General features: G+C 40.3%; 1 protein-coding gene across 6 annotated transcripts in view; it reads left to right on the top strand.

The window, feature by feature from the left end:
* The window catches only part of CDK14 (cyclin dependent kinase 14), a 328,023-nt gene that overhangs the window by 132,676 nt on the left and 178,927 nt on the right, over window positions 1–16,420 (top strand). For all 6 annotated transcript variants that reach the window (XR_010609906.1, XM_065666401.1, XM_065666400.1 and 3 more), the window contains exon 6: window positions 13,888–13,982. Coding sequence is in view for 5 of the 6 variants with exons in the window: in XM_065666401.1 (XP_065522473.1) it covers window positions 13,888–13,982 (95 nt within the window). In the remaining variant the exon portion in view is untranslated. The remainder of the gene's footprint in view (window positions 1–13,887; window positions 13,983–16,420) is intronic.

Genomic DNA, 16,420 nt, shown 5'->3' with positions numbered 1-16,420 from the left:
AATCTATGAGTGGTCAAATCAAATGAACAGCTAAAGCCTGATTTTACTCATCGCTTGATTTTTGCAAATACAAGGAAGGTCATCAGCTGGAGCTGCTGTTACACTTAGTGATTCAGCCACACAGCCTGTTACTGTTTTATTTGCTTTAGTCTTTCTGAAAATGGAAGTTACAGAGAAATACAGTGGCCCAGGTACGTTGTAGTTGTCCTCCTAGATCCTTCTGTGTGCTAAGGTGCCCGGTTTGTTTTCTCTTCCATTCCTCCTCAGGGACAAAAAGCTTCATGTCTAGTGTTAGGTTAGCAAGTCACTTCTGTGTTCAGCTATAAAAATAAACAAGACAGATTTGAAAAGACCAGCTGAAGAATTGTTTTTATCTCCAGGCTCATGTACTATCTGGGATGATGAACCAAGATTTAAGCGCTTAGGTTTTGGTTGTTTGTTTTGTCCCAGGCTTGTGAATGGTATTCAGGTCCCCTTGTGAAACTGGCTTTTTATGTGGCAATTTTCATTGCAAAAGCATCAACCCCATACCTCCCCCTGCTCTGTATTTAGTTGTGGGTTTTTTTCTGATATTGACAGAGTTAAAAGCTCTGCATGCATTATACGAGGCAGTTTTGTCTCCCTTTCCCTCCCTTTTTCCCTCTAGCCTTCTTTCTCCTCTTTCTACTGTTCCCTGGCAGCCTGGAAGAAGACTGCTCCACTGAAACGCTTGGCACTCTCTCTGCTTGGGCAGTGGTAGAGAGAACTAGGAGAAATGATGGTTAAGAATAGATGTTGGTGTGAAGATCTCAGGAAGAGGATTATAAAAGGATTACAACAGTGGGTCTGGTAGAATGCGGATTACAGAGGCCATTCAAAGGAGCACAAGGTGTAGAAAGCAGTAGAAGGAAGATGAGAAGGGTTGGTGACTTTGACTGGACTTAACCAGGATCCTGTGGGGTGGAAATGGGGAGTCTGCTTGAACATGGCTAGTGTTTCCCACCTTTTATGTCATTAGTGGGGTTGAAGAGAGGTGGGAGCAGAAATTGAGCAAAGGACTTGGAAATGTGTTTGGCCAAGAACAGGTTTGGGATGTAATTTTTGGGAAACTGTCCAAAGAATTTTGCTGCTGACACTGTCCCATCTATAACTGATATTGGATTCCAGACTTCTTGGCTCAAACTTCTAATGCTTCTGCCAAATATCTGAATGTTTAAGCGTGCTCAGGGAGGATAGATTCTCTGGCAGATTTTAGCTGCTAAAGTGCAGCTTTAAAGGACAACTTTCCACTGACTAGATGTAAACTTTGACGAACAGATTTTCACAGAAATGAGAAAAAGCATGTCCTTGACCTGAAGGGTACCTTTTGAAGGCCGCCTTTCAGTGCAGGAGATCTGAGAACTGTTTGAAGAAAAGGTCAGCAACATTGAAGAGCGTATTTGTTCTCTAGTCCTCTTTTGGAAAAGGCTGACCTGTTTTGACTGGAGCAAACACTGTTAGATGCAAACTGTAAAAGATGAGGACATTTGTTTAAGGTTTGGCAAGGCAATAGTGTCATCCTACAGGAACTGGTACTTTAAGAGGCAGTGCTATCAATTTTGCTACTGTCATTCTTAATTAGTATGATTCCATAAAAAGAATTTTATCTGGAAAAGCAAACAGCAAATTGCTGTAATTATAATTGATGCATGACACAACAGGATGGAAGAACTGAGTAAATTTTCAAGGGTGCTTGGAAGTGATGTTTTATATCTGTATGTAGTAGACAGACAAGCTGTTGGCTGTTGAGTTGGCCTTTTAAAAAAAAAGTAAAAGTCTTACCACCTGTGGTGTTAATGGGTTATGCTGGCAGATCCCTTTAATGTATTTTCTCACATTTCTTGGGTGTGTTTTAATTATGTTATTGCTCAGAATACCTTCCAGTATGGATTTAGATCCATAGTTTGATTGGTGTCATGCATCTACAGAGGTAATTATGAACCTGTACTTAAAAATTATGGGGATGTTTTTAGCAAAAATAGGAGGGTAGAAATGACTAGCTTACCTCAACTAGGTCTCTTCTAAGCATTGCTTAACTTTTGCATCGCCTTGTCACTGTCAGCTGTGGCTGTCAACTCTGCAAAGTTGAGACATTCCTTCAGCCCAGCTTTTCTGTTCTAGCACCTCTCCTGCTCTCTCTGAGGGCCAGATGCTTTTTAAAGAAATATACAGTGCTTGCCATCTTTTGCTTGAAGGAAATTTTTTGTCCTTCAAATGCAAATTTCAAAGTTGAACAACGTCCATGAAATTTAAATAAAGCACGTGCTGCTCTAGACAGCAACATGGTAATACAGATCTTCACTGTCATTTAAATGTAAATTTGTAAAGTTTCAGTCATTCTGATTTAGATTCAGTTATATTCCAAGGTGAATGAAGCAAAAATGGTGGGGGTCTGGGTTTTCTCTTTTCTCCTGATTGCTTGCACCTTATACTCAATTAATTTTGTTAATGTGCCCTATGAACTGCAAGAGTTAAATGACAGGGAGAGAACTGAGACAATAAATACCTAGAGACACCCAGGCAAAGGCAGAAGGAGGAGAGCATAAAACTTTTCTTGTCAGCTGATATTGCCTTTACATATGAGAACAACATTTAAACCGTATTTTCAGATGGTGCCAAGTGGATGACCAGCAGTGTTGTCACTTTGCTGTTGGTGGTACAGCCTTGCTAGCAGTTTCTAATACAATCTCTCACCTGATTTAGTCTGGAAAAAAAATGTAACCTTCACTTGAATGATCACTGGGTTTCGCTGCTGTAGTGTCTGCCAGCTTGCTTCATCACTTTATTGCTGCTTTTTTTTTTCATGTTGGAAATTAGTTTAGAAGTTACTTGAGGGAATCTTGCCATTTTGTAGTTTGCGTGCTTAGCATGTTTTTGGGAAAGAAAAACTGAATATGAATCTTATAACAGACATCAAAGAGATCTAGCCAGAATTAAGGTTATTTCCTGCCCTTAAAAATGTTTTAAAATGTTCTAGATATTCATATTGTAATTATGCTTTAATGTCTACTAGCTCATTATTTTAAGTTGCTCATTAGTGTGAGTTAAATTGTGACTGGATTTTATTTATTTGATTATGAAATCCGTGTTCTTTTACAATACTCACTCTGCATAATTTTCTTTTCAGTTACAGAACAGTGTGCCTTGTTTTCACTGTGACTGATTTTGCTCACTGAAATATTTGTAAAAATAAACATTTGCTAGCTTTCTATTGAGACTGCCTTTCTTTAACCTCTAAATCATTCAACAAGAGACAAAGCAATGCTATGTTCATGCCAGGGTTATTTTCCAGGTATGGGTGAAGAGGCATGTTGATTCTCAGCCACCCAGAAGAAGAGAATTGACATGATCCTTTAAAGGCTCCTGTCTCACTCCTTCAAAAAACAGCAAGACATATGCCACAAGCCTTTTTTTTTCCCTGCAGCCTAAAGTGTGTGCTGACAAATCTGTCTGCTTTTTGTGCATCATTTTTGCTGAAGGAAAGGGCCCACTGAGAAACACAGCAAAAGTAATATTTTTTAGGAAAACAGCTTTTCTGTAGAATTCTTCACTTGTAAATAGAAGTTAAACTATTCTGGTAGGCAACATCCTTTCCTAGAATGCCTTACTGTCTTCTATGTAAAAAAAAATATTCATTGCAGGTACATATGGTTAAGTGATCTCTTGTTGTATTCATGCATTGGGCAAAGTGAGTAACAAAACTCACACAGACTTAAGCAGAGCATGAGTTTCATTGCTGGTGTTCACTTATTTACTCACTTGTTTAGACAGTGTAATACCAATATTGCGGGTATATGGTTTACAACAGAGGAACTTTATTGTGGTTACAAAGTCAATCATTCAGAAGTTGTCAGAATTAAGTTTACATGTGCAAACTTCATTTGGTCCTTGTACTGTTCATTCCTTAACTATGCAACAGCACCATGTTTGCTCCTGCTGTGTGATCTTTGCCTGTGTTGGATGATGAATGCTTAATTTAACTCTGTGTTCTTGATGTGTGGCTCTAGCTATATGCACCTACTATGCATTACTAAAATGCAGATGGTTTTGAGAATTTCTAGAACTCTTGTAACTGTACTCTGACTACATAAATATTTGTTAATCTTAGCACCCCACTTGCTGAGAGTTCTTTTAAATGATGATTTTGGGATGACTTTCAAAGTACTTGCATAGCATTGGGTAGTATCAGTGTACAGTGTTGCTTGGGGTTTTGTAATAATTGTGTGCACTCTGTGGTTCTGATAAGTGTAAATGAAGATCAGAAGTTGAAATCTTCCAAAAATGCGGAATGTGATGGTGATATCAGCTTGAGTCACTTAATGTGATGCTGAGCCACTGGTAGAGATAAGGGTAGAGATCAGGTTGGTTTTCTTCTGACTCGATCCAGCTTCTCTGATGGATGGACAAAGGTCTTCCACTGGTAGGCAATAAAGCTGGATCAAGTTCATACCTGGGCTTGTATAAAACTAAAATTCAAGCAACCACTTTCATCTGTGGAAAAAATAAAAATGAAGGAGCTGGGAACAGTTAATGGGTGCAAGCAGACAAGTTGGTCACTGCAGGGTAAGTCAGGCTGTGAACTTACAGCTGTCAAAACATGAGATAAATGCAAGATAGATATGAAGCTGCTGTGTGCTGAAAGCCTGTACCCCCTGCCTTATCTCATGGTAGTGACTTCAGGAATGTGTATCTTGCAGAAGCTGAGTTATCATTGCAGAAGCCCCTATAATTGTAGACAGTCTTTGCTTTGAGCACTTGGCTTGGCATTCATCTTAATTCCTATTTTGTTTCTGTAGTTTTCTTAATGTTTGGAAAAGCAAGTGGAAATACATATTCAATTTTCTGGTGTTGCATCTGCACTCCAGTGTTTCATCATATTTGCAAGCTCTCACATGGATATGTTCTGCTCGAACTGAAATGCTGGCTGGTAGCTGTCATAGGTTGCTTCTGTCTGTAGACTGAAATTGGAGGAAAATTAGGAAAACTGGCAGGAATTTTCACTGATTTCTGCTGAAAGCAGTGGTTTGGTAATCTGTGTGAATCTTAGGTTCTGAGATGGGCATCAGTGGAGAAAATGTGCTAGTTTCTGTAGGCTCTTGTCAACTTTCCCCTGAGTTTGAGGCTTGCTCATTCCATGCTCTGTGTCTTACCTCTTTTCTGCTTTGTCTACATGCTTTTACCTTCCACTTCGTCCATTTTTCCACCTGTGAAGGCTGTTTGGTGGTCCTCTGGCTTTTCTTTCTCCTTACCTAGCCATTGTCTCACAGCCCCTTGTGACATCTCTCCTTTCCTGTATTCCTCCTTTCTTTCACACTGCTGATAGTCAGCCTGATGAAAAGAGGCCATTATAAAAGCCTATAACTTGACCACATTTAGAGGATTTTCATGGAGAATGTATATTCCTATTTGAAAGGTCTCTGTGTTTCCAGTTTTTTAATCTCTACTCAAAAACATGGGGTTTAAAAGTTGGGTTGTTTGGGTTTTTTTAAGGGGAAATTAATTCAGTGGGTTACAGAAGTTGCTGTTACTATAGCCTGTTTTTTGGGAAATGGGAGGAACTGTTTAGACTGAAAACTCCCAGAGAAGTCAACCTAAGGTAGGTAGATATTTATGTGAAAACTGTGTCTGAAATTCAACAAGATACCAAGACTAATAACAACCAGTGACATTTTTATTAGTAGGTTGTGCTACTAGTCCCAATTGTGCTATACGTGCTTTCACATGTTACCTGCACTGTAGAATTGTTTCCTATACACACTGACATATTTTTGGTTTACACAGTTTCCTGCTCTTACATGCTGAAATAGGCAGTGAAGGCAAGACATGTCTGGCTGCTACAAGATAGCAGTATCATATTACAGTCTTTTTCCATGAGAGTTTAGCTCTAATAGGATGCTGTCTCATTATTTTTAACCTCCATCTGTACTTGTATCTGAAGAGCATTGGGAACAATACACAGTGCGTAAATTTATATCTAGAACATAATGAAAGAGACATTCATTTCACATGGCAGTAGTCTTCTCTATATTTATTTAGATTAATATACAGTAATGCTTTTCAGAGTTTGTTTGATCAGTCCTTCCAATGTTTTGTTCCAGTTCAATAGGCAAAGAGGTTTCAGCAGGTTTGTGACTTGCTTTTTTGCTTAGGGGCTATACAGCCATAGTGAGAAGAACCTCTGAAAGTGACTGTGTGTTGTTACACATGCTCTTTTTCTGGTTTTCTTCCTTAATAACATACTACTAATTTTGCTTGGCAAAATCTGGGAGCAGATTCTCCTGGAAGGCATGCTAAGGCACATGAAAAACAACAAGGTGCTTGGTGACAGCCAGCATGGCTTCCCTAAGGGGAAATCCTGCCTGACCAATTTGGTGGCCTTCTATGATGGGGCTACGGAACTGATGGACAGGAGTAGAGCAGCTGATGTCATCTACCTGGACTTGTGCAAAGCGTTCGACACTGTCATAGAATCATAGAATCATAGAATAGTTAGGGTTGGAAAGGACCTCAAGATCATCTAGTTCCAACCCCCCTGCCATGGGCAGGGACACCTCACACTAAACCATCCCACACAAGGCTTCATCCAACCTGGCCTTGAACACCACCAGGGATGGAGCACTCACAACCTCCCTGGGCAACCCATTCCAGTGCCTCACCACCCTAACAGGAAAGAATTTCCTCCTTATATCCAATCTAAACTTCCCCTGTTTAAGTTTTAACCCGTTACCCCTTGTCCTGTCACTACAGTCCCTGACAAAGAGTCCCTCCCCAGCATCCCCATAGGCCCCCTTCAGATACTGGAAGGCTGCTATTAGGTCCCCACGCAGCCTTCTCTTCTCCAGGCTGAACAGCCCCAACTTTCTCAGCCTATCTTCATACGAGAGGTGCTCCAGTCCCCTGATCATCCTCGTGGCCCTCCTCTGGACTTGTTCCAGCAGTTCCATGTCCTTTTTATGTTGAGGACACCAGAACTGGACACAATACTTCAGGTGAGGTCTCACAAGAGCAGAGGGGCAGGATCACCTCCTTCGACCTGCTGGTCACGCTCCTTTTGATGCAGCCCAGGATATGGTTGGCTTTCTGGGCTGCGAGCGCACACTGAAGCCGGCTCATGTTCATTTTCTCATTGACCAGCACCCCCAAGTCCTTCTCTGCAGGGCCGCTCTGAATCTCTTCTTTGCCCAATCTGTAGCTGTGCCTGGGATTGCTCTGACCCAGGTGTAGGACCTTGCACTGTCCCGCATGACATCCTTGTCTGTAAATTGGAGAGATACCAATTTGATGGATGGACCACTCGGTGGATAAAGAACTGACTGAATGGCTGCATGCAAAGAGTTGTGGTCAATGGCTCAATGTCCGGCTGGAGACCAGTAACGAGTGGTGTCCCTCAGGGATCAGTGTTGGGACCAGTCTTGTTCAACTTCTTCATCGCTGACATGGACAGTGGGATTGAGTGCACCCTCAGCAAGTTTGTCGATGACACCAAGCTGTGTGGTCCGGTTGATATGCTGGAGGGCAGGAATGCCATCCAGAGGGACGTCTACACGCTTGTGAGGTGGGCTGATGCCAACCTTATGAAGCTCAACCATGACAAGTGCAAGGTCCTACACCTGGGTCGGAGCAGTCCCAGGCACAGCTACAGATTGGGCAGAGAAGAGATTCAGAGCAGCCCTGCGGAGAAGGACTTGGGGGTGCTGGTCGATGAGAAAATGAACATGAGCCAGCTTCAGTGTGCGTTCGCAGCCCAGAAAGCCAACCGTATCCTGGGCTGCATCAAAAGGAGCGTGACCAGCAGGTCGAAGGAGGTGATCCAGCCCCTCTGCTCTGCTCTCATGAGACCTCACTTGGAGTTTTGTGTGCAGTTCTGGTGTCCTCAGCCTGGAGCAGAGAAGGCTGCATGGAGACCTCATAGCAGCCTTCCAGTGTCTGAAGGGAGCCTATAAGGATGCTGGGGATGGACTCTTCATTAGGGACTGTAGTGACAAGACAAGGGGTAATGGGTTAAAACTTAAACAGGGGAAGTTTAGATTGGATATAAGGAAGAAGTTCTTTACTGTGAGGGTGGTGAGGCACTGGAATGGGTTGCCCAAGGAGGTTGTGAATGCTCCATCCCTGGGGCAGGGGGATTGGAACTAGATGATCTTGAGGTCCTTTCCAACCCTAACTATTCTATGATTCTACTACACTAGTATAGTGTAGTAGGAGCACCAAGTAGAAATTTTATATGAAATTTCATAGAAATAAAATAGTTCTTGGTTAAAAGTTAAACCCACTCGTGCCAGGCTGAATTTCTGCTGAAGGAGGCAGATGCAGCTAATGTTATCCATGTAGTCCCTCCAGCAAAGCATCCTGCAGTTAAAGGGCTAGCAAATCCTTTCTTGTGAGGATGTGAGGCACTGTCTGATTCCTTAGTGCCAGGCTGATATTTTTTAATTATTTACTTATTAAAAACTAGAGTACGAACTTTGTTATATATAGAAGAGACTATCATGAGATTGGAATTGGCTGTAAAGAAAGGCTGTAATTCAGCTAAGGCTGCGTAATAGCCCATTGGAATGATTTGATGCTTTTTCTGCTCTTCCTGTAGCTCATGGATTCTTTTGAAATTTGTTAAGAATCTTCCTCCTATAATTTTTTCAAAGCTGAACAGTGGCCTCTGTGTCTTTATTGAGTTGTGTCCACTAAGATCAGAGTGGAAACTGACCAGTTTTGTGCATTTATAGGTGTGCAGCTGTAAAATCAATTATTTGGGATTACAAATAATGATCATTCTGCAGAATATATCCTGTGGTGAGATGGGAAGTCTGTGTGGTCAGTGTGGTTTTACCTAGAATGCATAGTATTAACTGCATTGAATTTTGTTGTATTAGGGTTGTAGGAAAGCAAAGCTATTTGCTATATGAAATTATTTTAGAATAATAAACTGGAAAACAGGAAAGTGTAGGTTTGGGAATCGCATTTCTGAGGAGGAAATTTCTACACATTTATTACTGCAGAACAGAGTGCTGAATTCCTGTCTCTGCGCTAGAATTGTAAGTAGTTTGCACACAGACAGTCCTGCTGTGTGGGAAGTGGATGAGAAGCAAAAAGGACATTGTGCTCTGGGGCCAAATTTTTAAAATTGCCATAAAAGATGTGTAGATGGAAGCATAAGTTGCTGGGAAGGGAAGCAGAACTTCCCTGGTGCAGGCAGTAAGGCACTTCTGAGTGCGTTTGTTCAGAAGACGTGATGAGGGGCGAAAAAAACCCGTGAATGTTTTCTCAGTAAAGATGCTTTTCCAGGAGAGCTCAGAGACTGATCCCAACTGTTTATGCAGGGAAGTTGGCACTCTGTCAGAGAGCACTGTTGTGACTGCAGAGTGTGACAAGCCACAGAATTTTGCAGATACTTCGCCTCTGAAGCACAACAAATTGCTTTCACAAATTTGTGTTTCTGACTAGCATGTGCGTGCTTTGGTGTCTCAGAAATTAAACAGGGCAGCCAAGATGCCATTAACAATATTAGATAGGTGCAAACTGCCACGATGTGCTGCCTCTAAGAGTAAAACTCTCACAATGAGAGATGTCCTCCTAGAGTGACAGTGAGAAAGGGTGAACATTGTACGTGAGTAGCAGCATGGGAAGTGGTGAGCACTGGTGTATGGTAGCCCCAGAGGACACCTCAACCACTATATGCTGAGCAAAGCAGGCATTTTCATAGCTATGCTTTTTAGAAAAATGACAAGAATTTCAGAGCTTTTGCATATAGTAGGAAATCCAAGAGAGTATCAGCGGCACTTGTACCTTATGGTGAATATGAGCAGTATGAGGTTGAGTTCTGCTACTGCTGAGAAAAGTTTTCAGGTCACTGTAATATGAGACACTTTGGAAATCATGGGTGATTCTTCTATCTAGGTCTGCGGTGGAGATTGTGATTTCTCACAGAGTGAGAATAAGGTGATAGTCAGGAATTGCAAGACTGAATTAATCGTGGTAGGATGATCCTAGGAACATAATTAATGTTCAAGCTTAATGTACTTGCCGTGTCTGAAAGTGCGGTCTTTGCTAGTGCTGCTGGTGAAAAGTTCTTCCTGCATGTGGCCTGGGAGTTGACAGTAATGTTGAATTTGACATACAGCTGTGAAATGTTACTTTATGGGCAAGCCAGAATAGCCTTTTCCAAAACACTCTAACTCAAGGCTGATTTAAAAGTCACAAGGCTTTCTTAATAGAGTGTCAGGCTTGGGCTGATGCTGTAAACCCTCAAGGGAGCAAAGCACTGATTTACTGATGCTAGTCAGGTTTTGGGTAAGAGTTGGCTGCATTCCATCTGGCTTGCCTTGCTTGTGGAGTGGGCGTACTTTAGAACCAAGCTCATCTGGGATCAGCAAAAAGCTCCTTGACCAACACAAGCGATAAGGCAGCTTGCCAGGAGCTCATAATAGATGAGAGCATCCGCTTGTTGGAGGAGAAGACTGTGATGGTTATTCAAGCAAATACAGCGTGTTTTCTTTAGGTATGCAAATATGGTTATTAGCCCTTGATGGAGAAGTGCTGAGTATTGGTGCTTTTAGTGGTTCAGGTTGTGAACTTATGTACAAGTAACAGAAATTACCATCTTGGATGTCATTAATTATTGAAGTATGTCATCAATTCTGCCCTGTTTTTTACTGGTAGAATTTGCTGTAAGGCCATGTGCAAACACAGGTGACAGAGCAAGCACCTGCCAATTCAAATCTATATAATATTTTGTCCAAAATGTAAAAAAAAAAAAAATCACTGTAGTATTATTTGCTGCTGTGCCTCCTCGGAACTCTTTGGGGAAATGAATTAAAAGTGCTGCCATCTGTTTATCTTACGTTTAATATCAAGGGTAAAAAATGAGTGCCAGCAGTTTTGAAGCAGCATTATATAATGCTATTTTTAAAAATACATGCTAAGGATACAGTGCGTACTAGTGCATTGGTCCCACTTTTGGGATTGTTGCAGTGCTTTTTCAACAGCGTTTTAGTCTTTTTATCTCAAAGGAAAACAACTCTGTGTGAAATCTGTGGGTGATAATCACTGGGCGGAGATGGTATTTTCTAGGAGAATTATTTTCTTCCAGAAGAAACACCAGGCACAGCAGCAGCTGATTCTTGCTGAGCTCCAGGAACAGCTGCATTGGCAGCTTCAAAGTTGAAGTCGAGTTTGTCTCAGGCTGATGCTGATGGATTCCCTGGACACTTTTTCATTCTCTTGGATGTGAATTTCCGGATTTTGTCTTTGAATTAGTGAAGTTCATCCAAGGTTTTAGCCCCTTTGAGCAAAAAGTTGCCCAAAAGAGAAGGTCTGTGAGTAGTTTGTTCTGAAAGTGGATGTTTCTGGAAAAACACACACCAAGCACCCCTGGTTCATATTTCATTTTGTTTTAAAGTACTCTGTGGTGGAAGAAACAGCTTTCCTAGTTCAGACAACTGGGGTTTTTTTCTTTCCTTTTTTCCCATTTTCCCCCTTTTTTTTTAAGCAACAAAGCTGAAGACAGGCAATCTCACTGGTACAAGTTGTGACAACAAAGCACATGGGGCAGTTCTCTTACACCCGTTATGCTTTGGTTTCTCACAGTATAAATTGGTAGTGGAATTAACTTCTTATTTCCTCAGTGTAAAGTTAGTGCAATTAAGATGATTTTGCTCTCTGTGCTACATTATTTACTGTATTTCACTTGGACTAACAGAGAAAACAGAAATCTCACCCTGTAGGTGACATTTTGTAGTTCTTGTAATATATGGCAGATATTGAATATTGAAGCTATACAAGGGGAGAATTGGATATTAGAGAAGATAAGTAAGAGTGGGGCAGGGGACTGAATTGGAAAGACCTCAGGGTAAGCTCCTTTCAATGTACTGTTTAAGCTTTAATGACCCATATACAGATTTTAGGAACAAAGTAATGGCCAACTAGAGGAATTAAAGGCCTCAGGTGATGATCTAAACAGCAGAAGCTAGCAGAGGTCATAAATCCTGTTACAGTTGGACACAGGCTCTGCTAGGAGGCAATTTTTATGTTCCCAGTCTCTCTGCATGTATTCTAATTTGACAGGGTTTCAGGGAAGAGCTGGTGAAAGCTCAGTGTGAACTTTGGGTTCCCCCATGTTAAAAGTTCTCATTTGTGGTCAGAGGTACTTTTCAGAACAATTGTTTGTTTCCATACCTTTTTCCAATAGCAGGTTTTTTTATTGTTGTCCTTTAAAAAACCCCAAACATATCCAGGTCTCTCTGAGCTTCACTCCAAGAAATCCTGCAGATTCTAAGATGAGGATCATATGAAAACTGTGCATAGCTCTTCCTTTGAGAAAAAGGCTTTTACTTAATTTATGGAATGTCAAAAGTTACTAGAGATGCACTGATGAATTGTTTTAAAATAATAAAATTGTAATTGCAATAGCGGATTTGCATCTCAGTGACAATGTGTTCAGAGCACTGGAAAGATTCCTCTGTGTTGACTCCCTGGGGAGTGCAGGCCAAAGCATGTTCTTTTGAAACATTTCTTCTCACCTCTTCAGCCAGGTTGAAAGGTTAACTATTTCTTGGTCATGGAGCTTTCTTGCAGGTTTGCAATCCTGTCATCAGAATATCTGTGATATTCTTTGAAGCTTCCTTATGGTGTTTTCCTGTTTGCTGTCTGCCTTCTTGCTAGCGTGAGCTCCAGAGTTTTGCTGCTGAGGATGCTTGTAGAGGGACACTGATTGAGCCAGATGCCGTTTGCTGTTGTGTCACTTTCTAAGTGATCGGCTTGTCAGATTGAGCTCTTAAAACACAGTGTGAGAGATCATATGTACTTACCCTAATTTGAAGCCTGATGACCCCGGGAGTTACCTCAGCCTGACACAGCACTCTCAATAGGGTGGGTAATAGGGAGCTCCCTAGCTTCCTTTTTACACAGTAGTGGAGTGAGATGCATCTTTGGTGTTTAATTATTTTGTTTGATTAAAGAAGAAGGGTGACAAGAAAGTTCCAAATCATACAATACAGAAATATGCCACTCATTTTCATGTCTTTATATCTATTATTTACTTTGCTGTGGTGACTGATAGTTCTGCTCAGATGTACGTATGAGATGACAAGGCACCACCAACAGAATGACACTGGTAACAGCACATGGCTTGTCAGCATATCTTGCTAAAGTATGCCATGACTTGTGGAACATTAAATATGTCATATGGTATGAACATTAAGTATTTATTATGGTGTAAAAAAAATTTAGTGAAGAGATCACCTTGGAAGTTCACTAAGTCTTTGTCAGTAGTCTGAAAACATGAGCTAGTGCCATTAAAAAAATCCCAAAATATGGTGAAGAAATGCCATGTATTTATTCTCATGAGCTAACACAAATGATTCCATCAAACCTGTGTCATGTTTGAGAGAAAGGAGATACTGTGTAAAACACTATTCTTAGGATAGATGTTGCATTTCATTTAGAGAGCAACTCCGTCGTGTTGAATAGGAAAGATAATGTTTGAAAAGACATGCTTGACTTTTGTCTGAGGCAAAAAATTATCTTTGAGTGTAGAAGTGCACTTCGTATCTGGTTGATCATATATGAGCGATTCACTTAGAGGAAGCTGCATAAGGAAAGCATCCCTAGCTGCAGCTCATTTTTGTTTCAAAGTGATGTTGAGTTTGACCACCAAGGTGAAGAAAATAGCACTGAATGGGAAGGTATGGTTTACAAACACACTGAACATGTAGAACTCATGGACATAAAAGATACTAAAGTACAACTGCTTGTTGTCAGGGTATGAAATTAAGATGTCAAATCATCCAAGTCACTAAAAAAAATTATTAAGAAACCCAAACAATGCAAAGTATTTAGATCCTTTTAAGATAACATGTATGTTTTGCTTTTCAGCTTCTCTTTTGAAAGGACTGAAACATGCTAACATTGTGCTGCTTCATGACATCATTCACACAAAGGAGACCTTGACACTTGTGTTTGAATATGTGGTGAGTAAAATAACTAATGTTCTGGGTATGGTGTAGAGTGTATTGAATTTGATAGGAAAGCTGTCTTTACTGTCTATGATCTATGGATCAGGCTAAAATAGCCCTTTACTTTCTTTAGAAGAATGGAGGCTATAGCCTCTCTCTTATAAGAGATAATGCTTTGTAGTGTGGAGTGGTCTAAAAGTAGAAGGCTGGGCTGGACCAGATTCAGAGATGGAAAAGTGGCTACTGGGGTCCTCTTGAAGAATCTTAAACTGTTCAGTTGACTTTTCAAACTGGTTTCATACTGTGCTTCCTAGTTATAGTTTGTTTATTGGAGTTTTTTCTTCACTGATGTGATCAGGTAACTTTAAAATAGCTGAGAATAATGGAGGTAAGAAGAAAAATGGAACTGAAATGCTTAACAGGAACAGGTAGTTCCTTCATCAAAAGCATGTAACAAGTTTAAATGGCTTTTGTTGTGACAGGCTTGTGCACAGTGTCTTTTTATTGGCAATGTCAGTAAAAAAGAAGTCTGGCACATGCAATTTAAAATTCCGGTTTTGTTTTTTATTTTCATGACCAGTGTTTCACCTACTAATTAAAACTTCAATTTGCATAGTACACAGTGTAATGATCTAATTGTGTTCGGTGTATTACTTTCCAAAGTCTTGGGCTTGGCATCCTGATTAATCTTTTTAGTTTTTCTAAGACAAACATATGACATTTATGTAGAACTACTTCAGCACTTAGCTGTGGAATTATGCAATGTACTATCATAATTAACCTCCCCATTTTCACAGATGGCTCTGAGAACATGTAATTTAGAAGAAACAAATGAGTTTAGAGAAGGTTAGATTTTCAGTATAATGTCTATCATTGTGTTGTCTTTAGGACATTGCATTTATTAAGTACAGTGTTCACTAGTTTTAATACATCCCTACTTAAGACAGATGGAACTGTTTTGTGTGTTTATTGGGAGCATGCCTTAACTTTTACATGCTAGTGCACACAGCATGTTGTCTGGAGAAGCCATTCACCTTGTCTATTTACATAGAAATAGAAATCCTGCAGTGTAATGATGTGGTTATTCAGCTATAAGATCCTGCAGAGCAGTTTCATGCAGTACATACTTGTTTACCTCAGGTATAGGACCATTAATGAAAATGTAATTCCTTTTCCTAAATCGGTGTTTCTTCTGCTCCTGACTTGTACACTGAAATAACATAGGAAAAGCCTTGTATTCAATTGTATGTATCGGTCAGTGTAGTTGTTTGCATAACTTTACGTGAATACATTTTGCAGTCCCTTTTATCAGCAGCTGGATTTAGCTGTATTCATCAGAACTGGTTGAGAAATTAAATGTATAGATGTTTCTCCCTAAAACAGACATTTTTGCCTATTAAAAAAATGCAGACACTGACTCACAGACATATATCATGTTGCTGTCCACGATAAGCACAGACACAGACTAAGCTTCATGCAGGAGCTACTTCTGGATTCACTTAGCTGTTTGTTTTTTGAGAGGGTGCTGTTGGGATCAACCCTGCCAGTGATTGCCCCTTTTTATTCCCATGGTATTTGGTAGCTATTGAAACTGTTTAAGGTTTGTAGCAACTGGTCCAAGTAGTATTTCAGTATTTTGGCTGGTTGGCAGAGCCTCTCAAAGTGGTGTTTAGGAAGAAGGGGAAGGATGCTTTGTTCTCTCCAGTCAGCCTAGGGACTGTATTGTAATGATGTTGTACCTTGCTTCTGTGCCTTGAGATGACGAAATTGCTTAATTAAAAAGTAAATTTTCATTGTAAGGTAATGTAAAGTTATAGGCTGATCAAATAGCTAGTGCTTACTGGTTGAGAATGCCCATATAACCTGATTGAATTCTTGTGGGTGTGCATGGTTACAAGTGTTAATTGTTTGATTACAATGACTTTTTTTGTTCCTTTTGTCAAAAAGCTCTCCTTCAGTGCATAATAAGAATGCATGGAGGCAAAAATTGCAGTTGCCTTTTAAATCTACACATTTTGGCTGGCTCCCTGCAATCTAGCTGTGTAATTGGTGTTACTGTGCTCTGTATCTGTAACGTCTATTTTGCCTTTTTTGTAACACCTGTACATGGTTTAGCCTAGTAATATGGGTGATTTGTACTGAAATTAATAGAAATATTTGTGGGCTTAAAATTACATAGTGGCATACATTTTTTGATAACTAAGGCCTAGCAAACCTAAAAGGGGTTGAATTTAGTTTGCTTCATAAAGTGTCATCATGGAACTGATACATTGTTGCCCTTAATCACTATTGGCCATTTCAGACACAGTAAAAACCATTTGAGTGAGATGTCATAGTTAAATTAGGGCTGAACACTTGGTGATCCAAGAGTTCTCAAAAAATGGAAACTTTGGATCGCTAGGTGATGATTCCATTGGGAAATTAATACTGATGAAATTCCTGAGGTTATCAGA

Source organism: Lathamus discolor, chromosome 2 (genome assembly GCF_037157495.1).
Source record: "Lathamus discolor isolate bLatDis1 chromosome 2, bLatDis1.hap1, whole genome shotgun sequence".
Taxonomy (NCBI): Eukaryota; Metazoa; Chordata; class Aves; order Psittaciformes; family Psittacidae; genus Lathamus; species Lathamus discolor.
The sequence above is the reverse complement of the archived record's forward strand: the minus strand, read 5'-3'. Positions and strand labels throughout refer to the sequence as shown.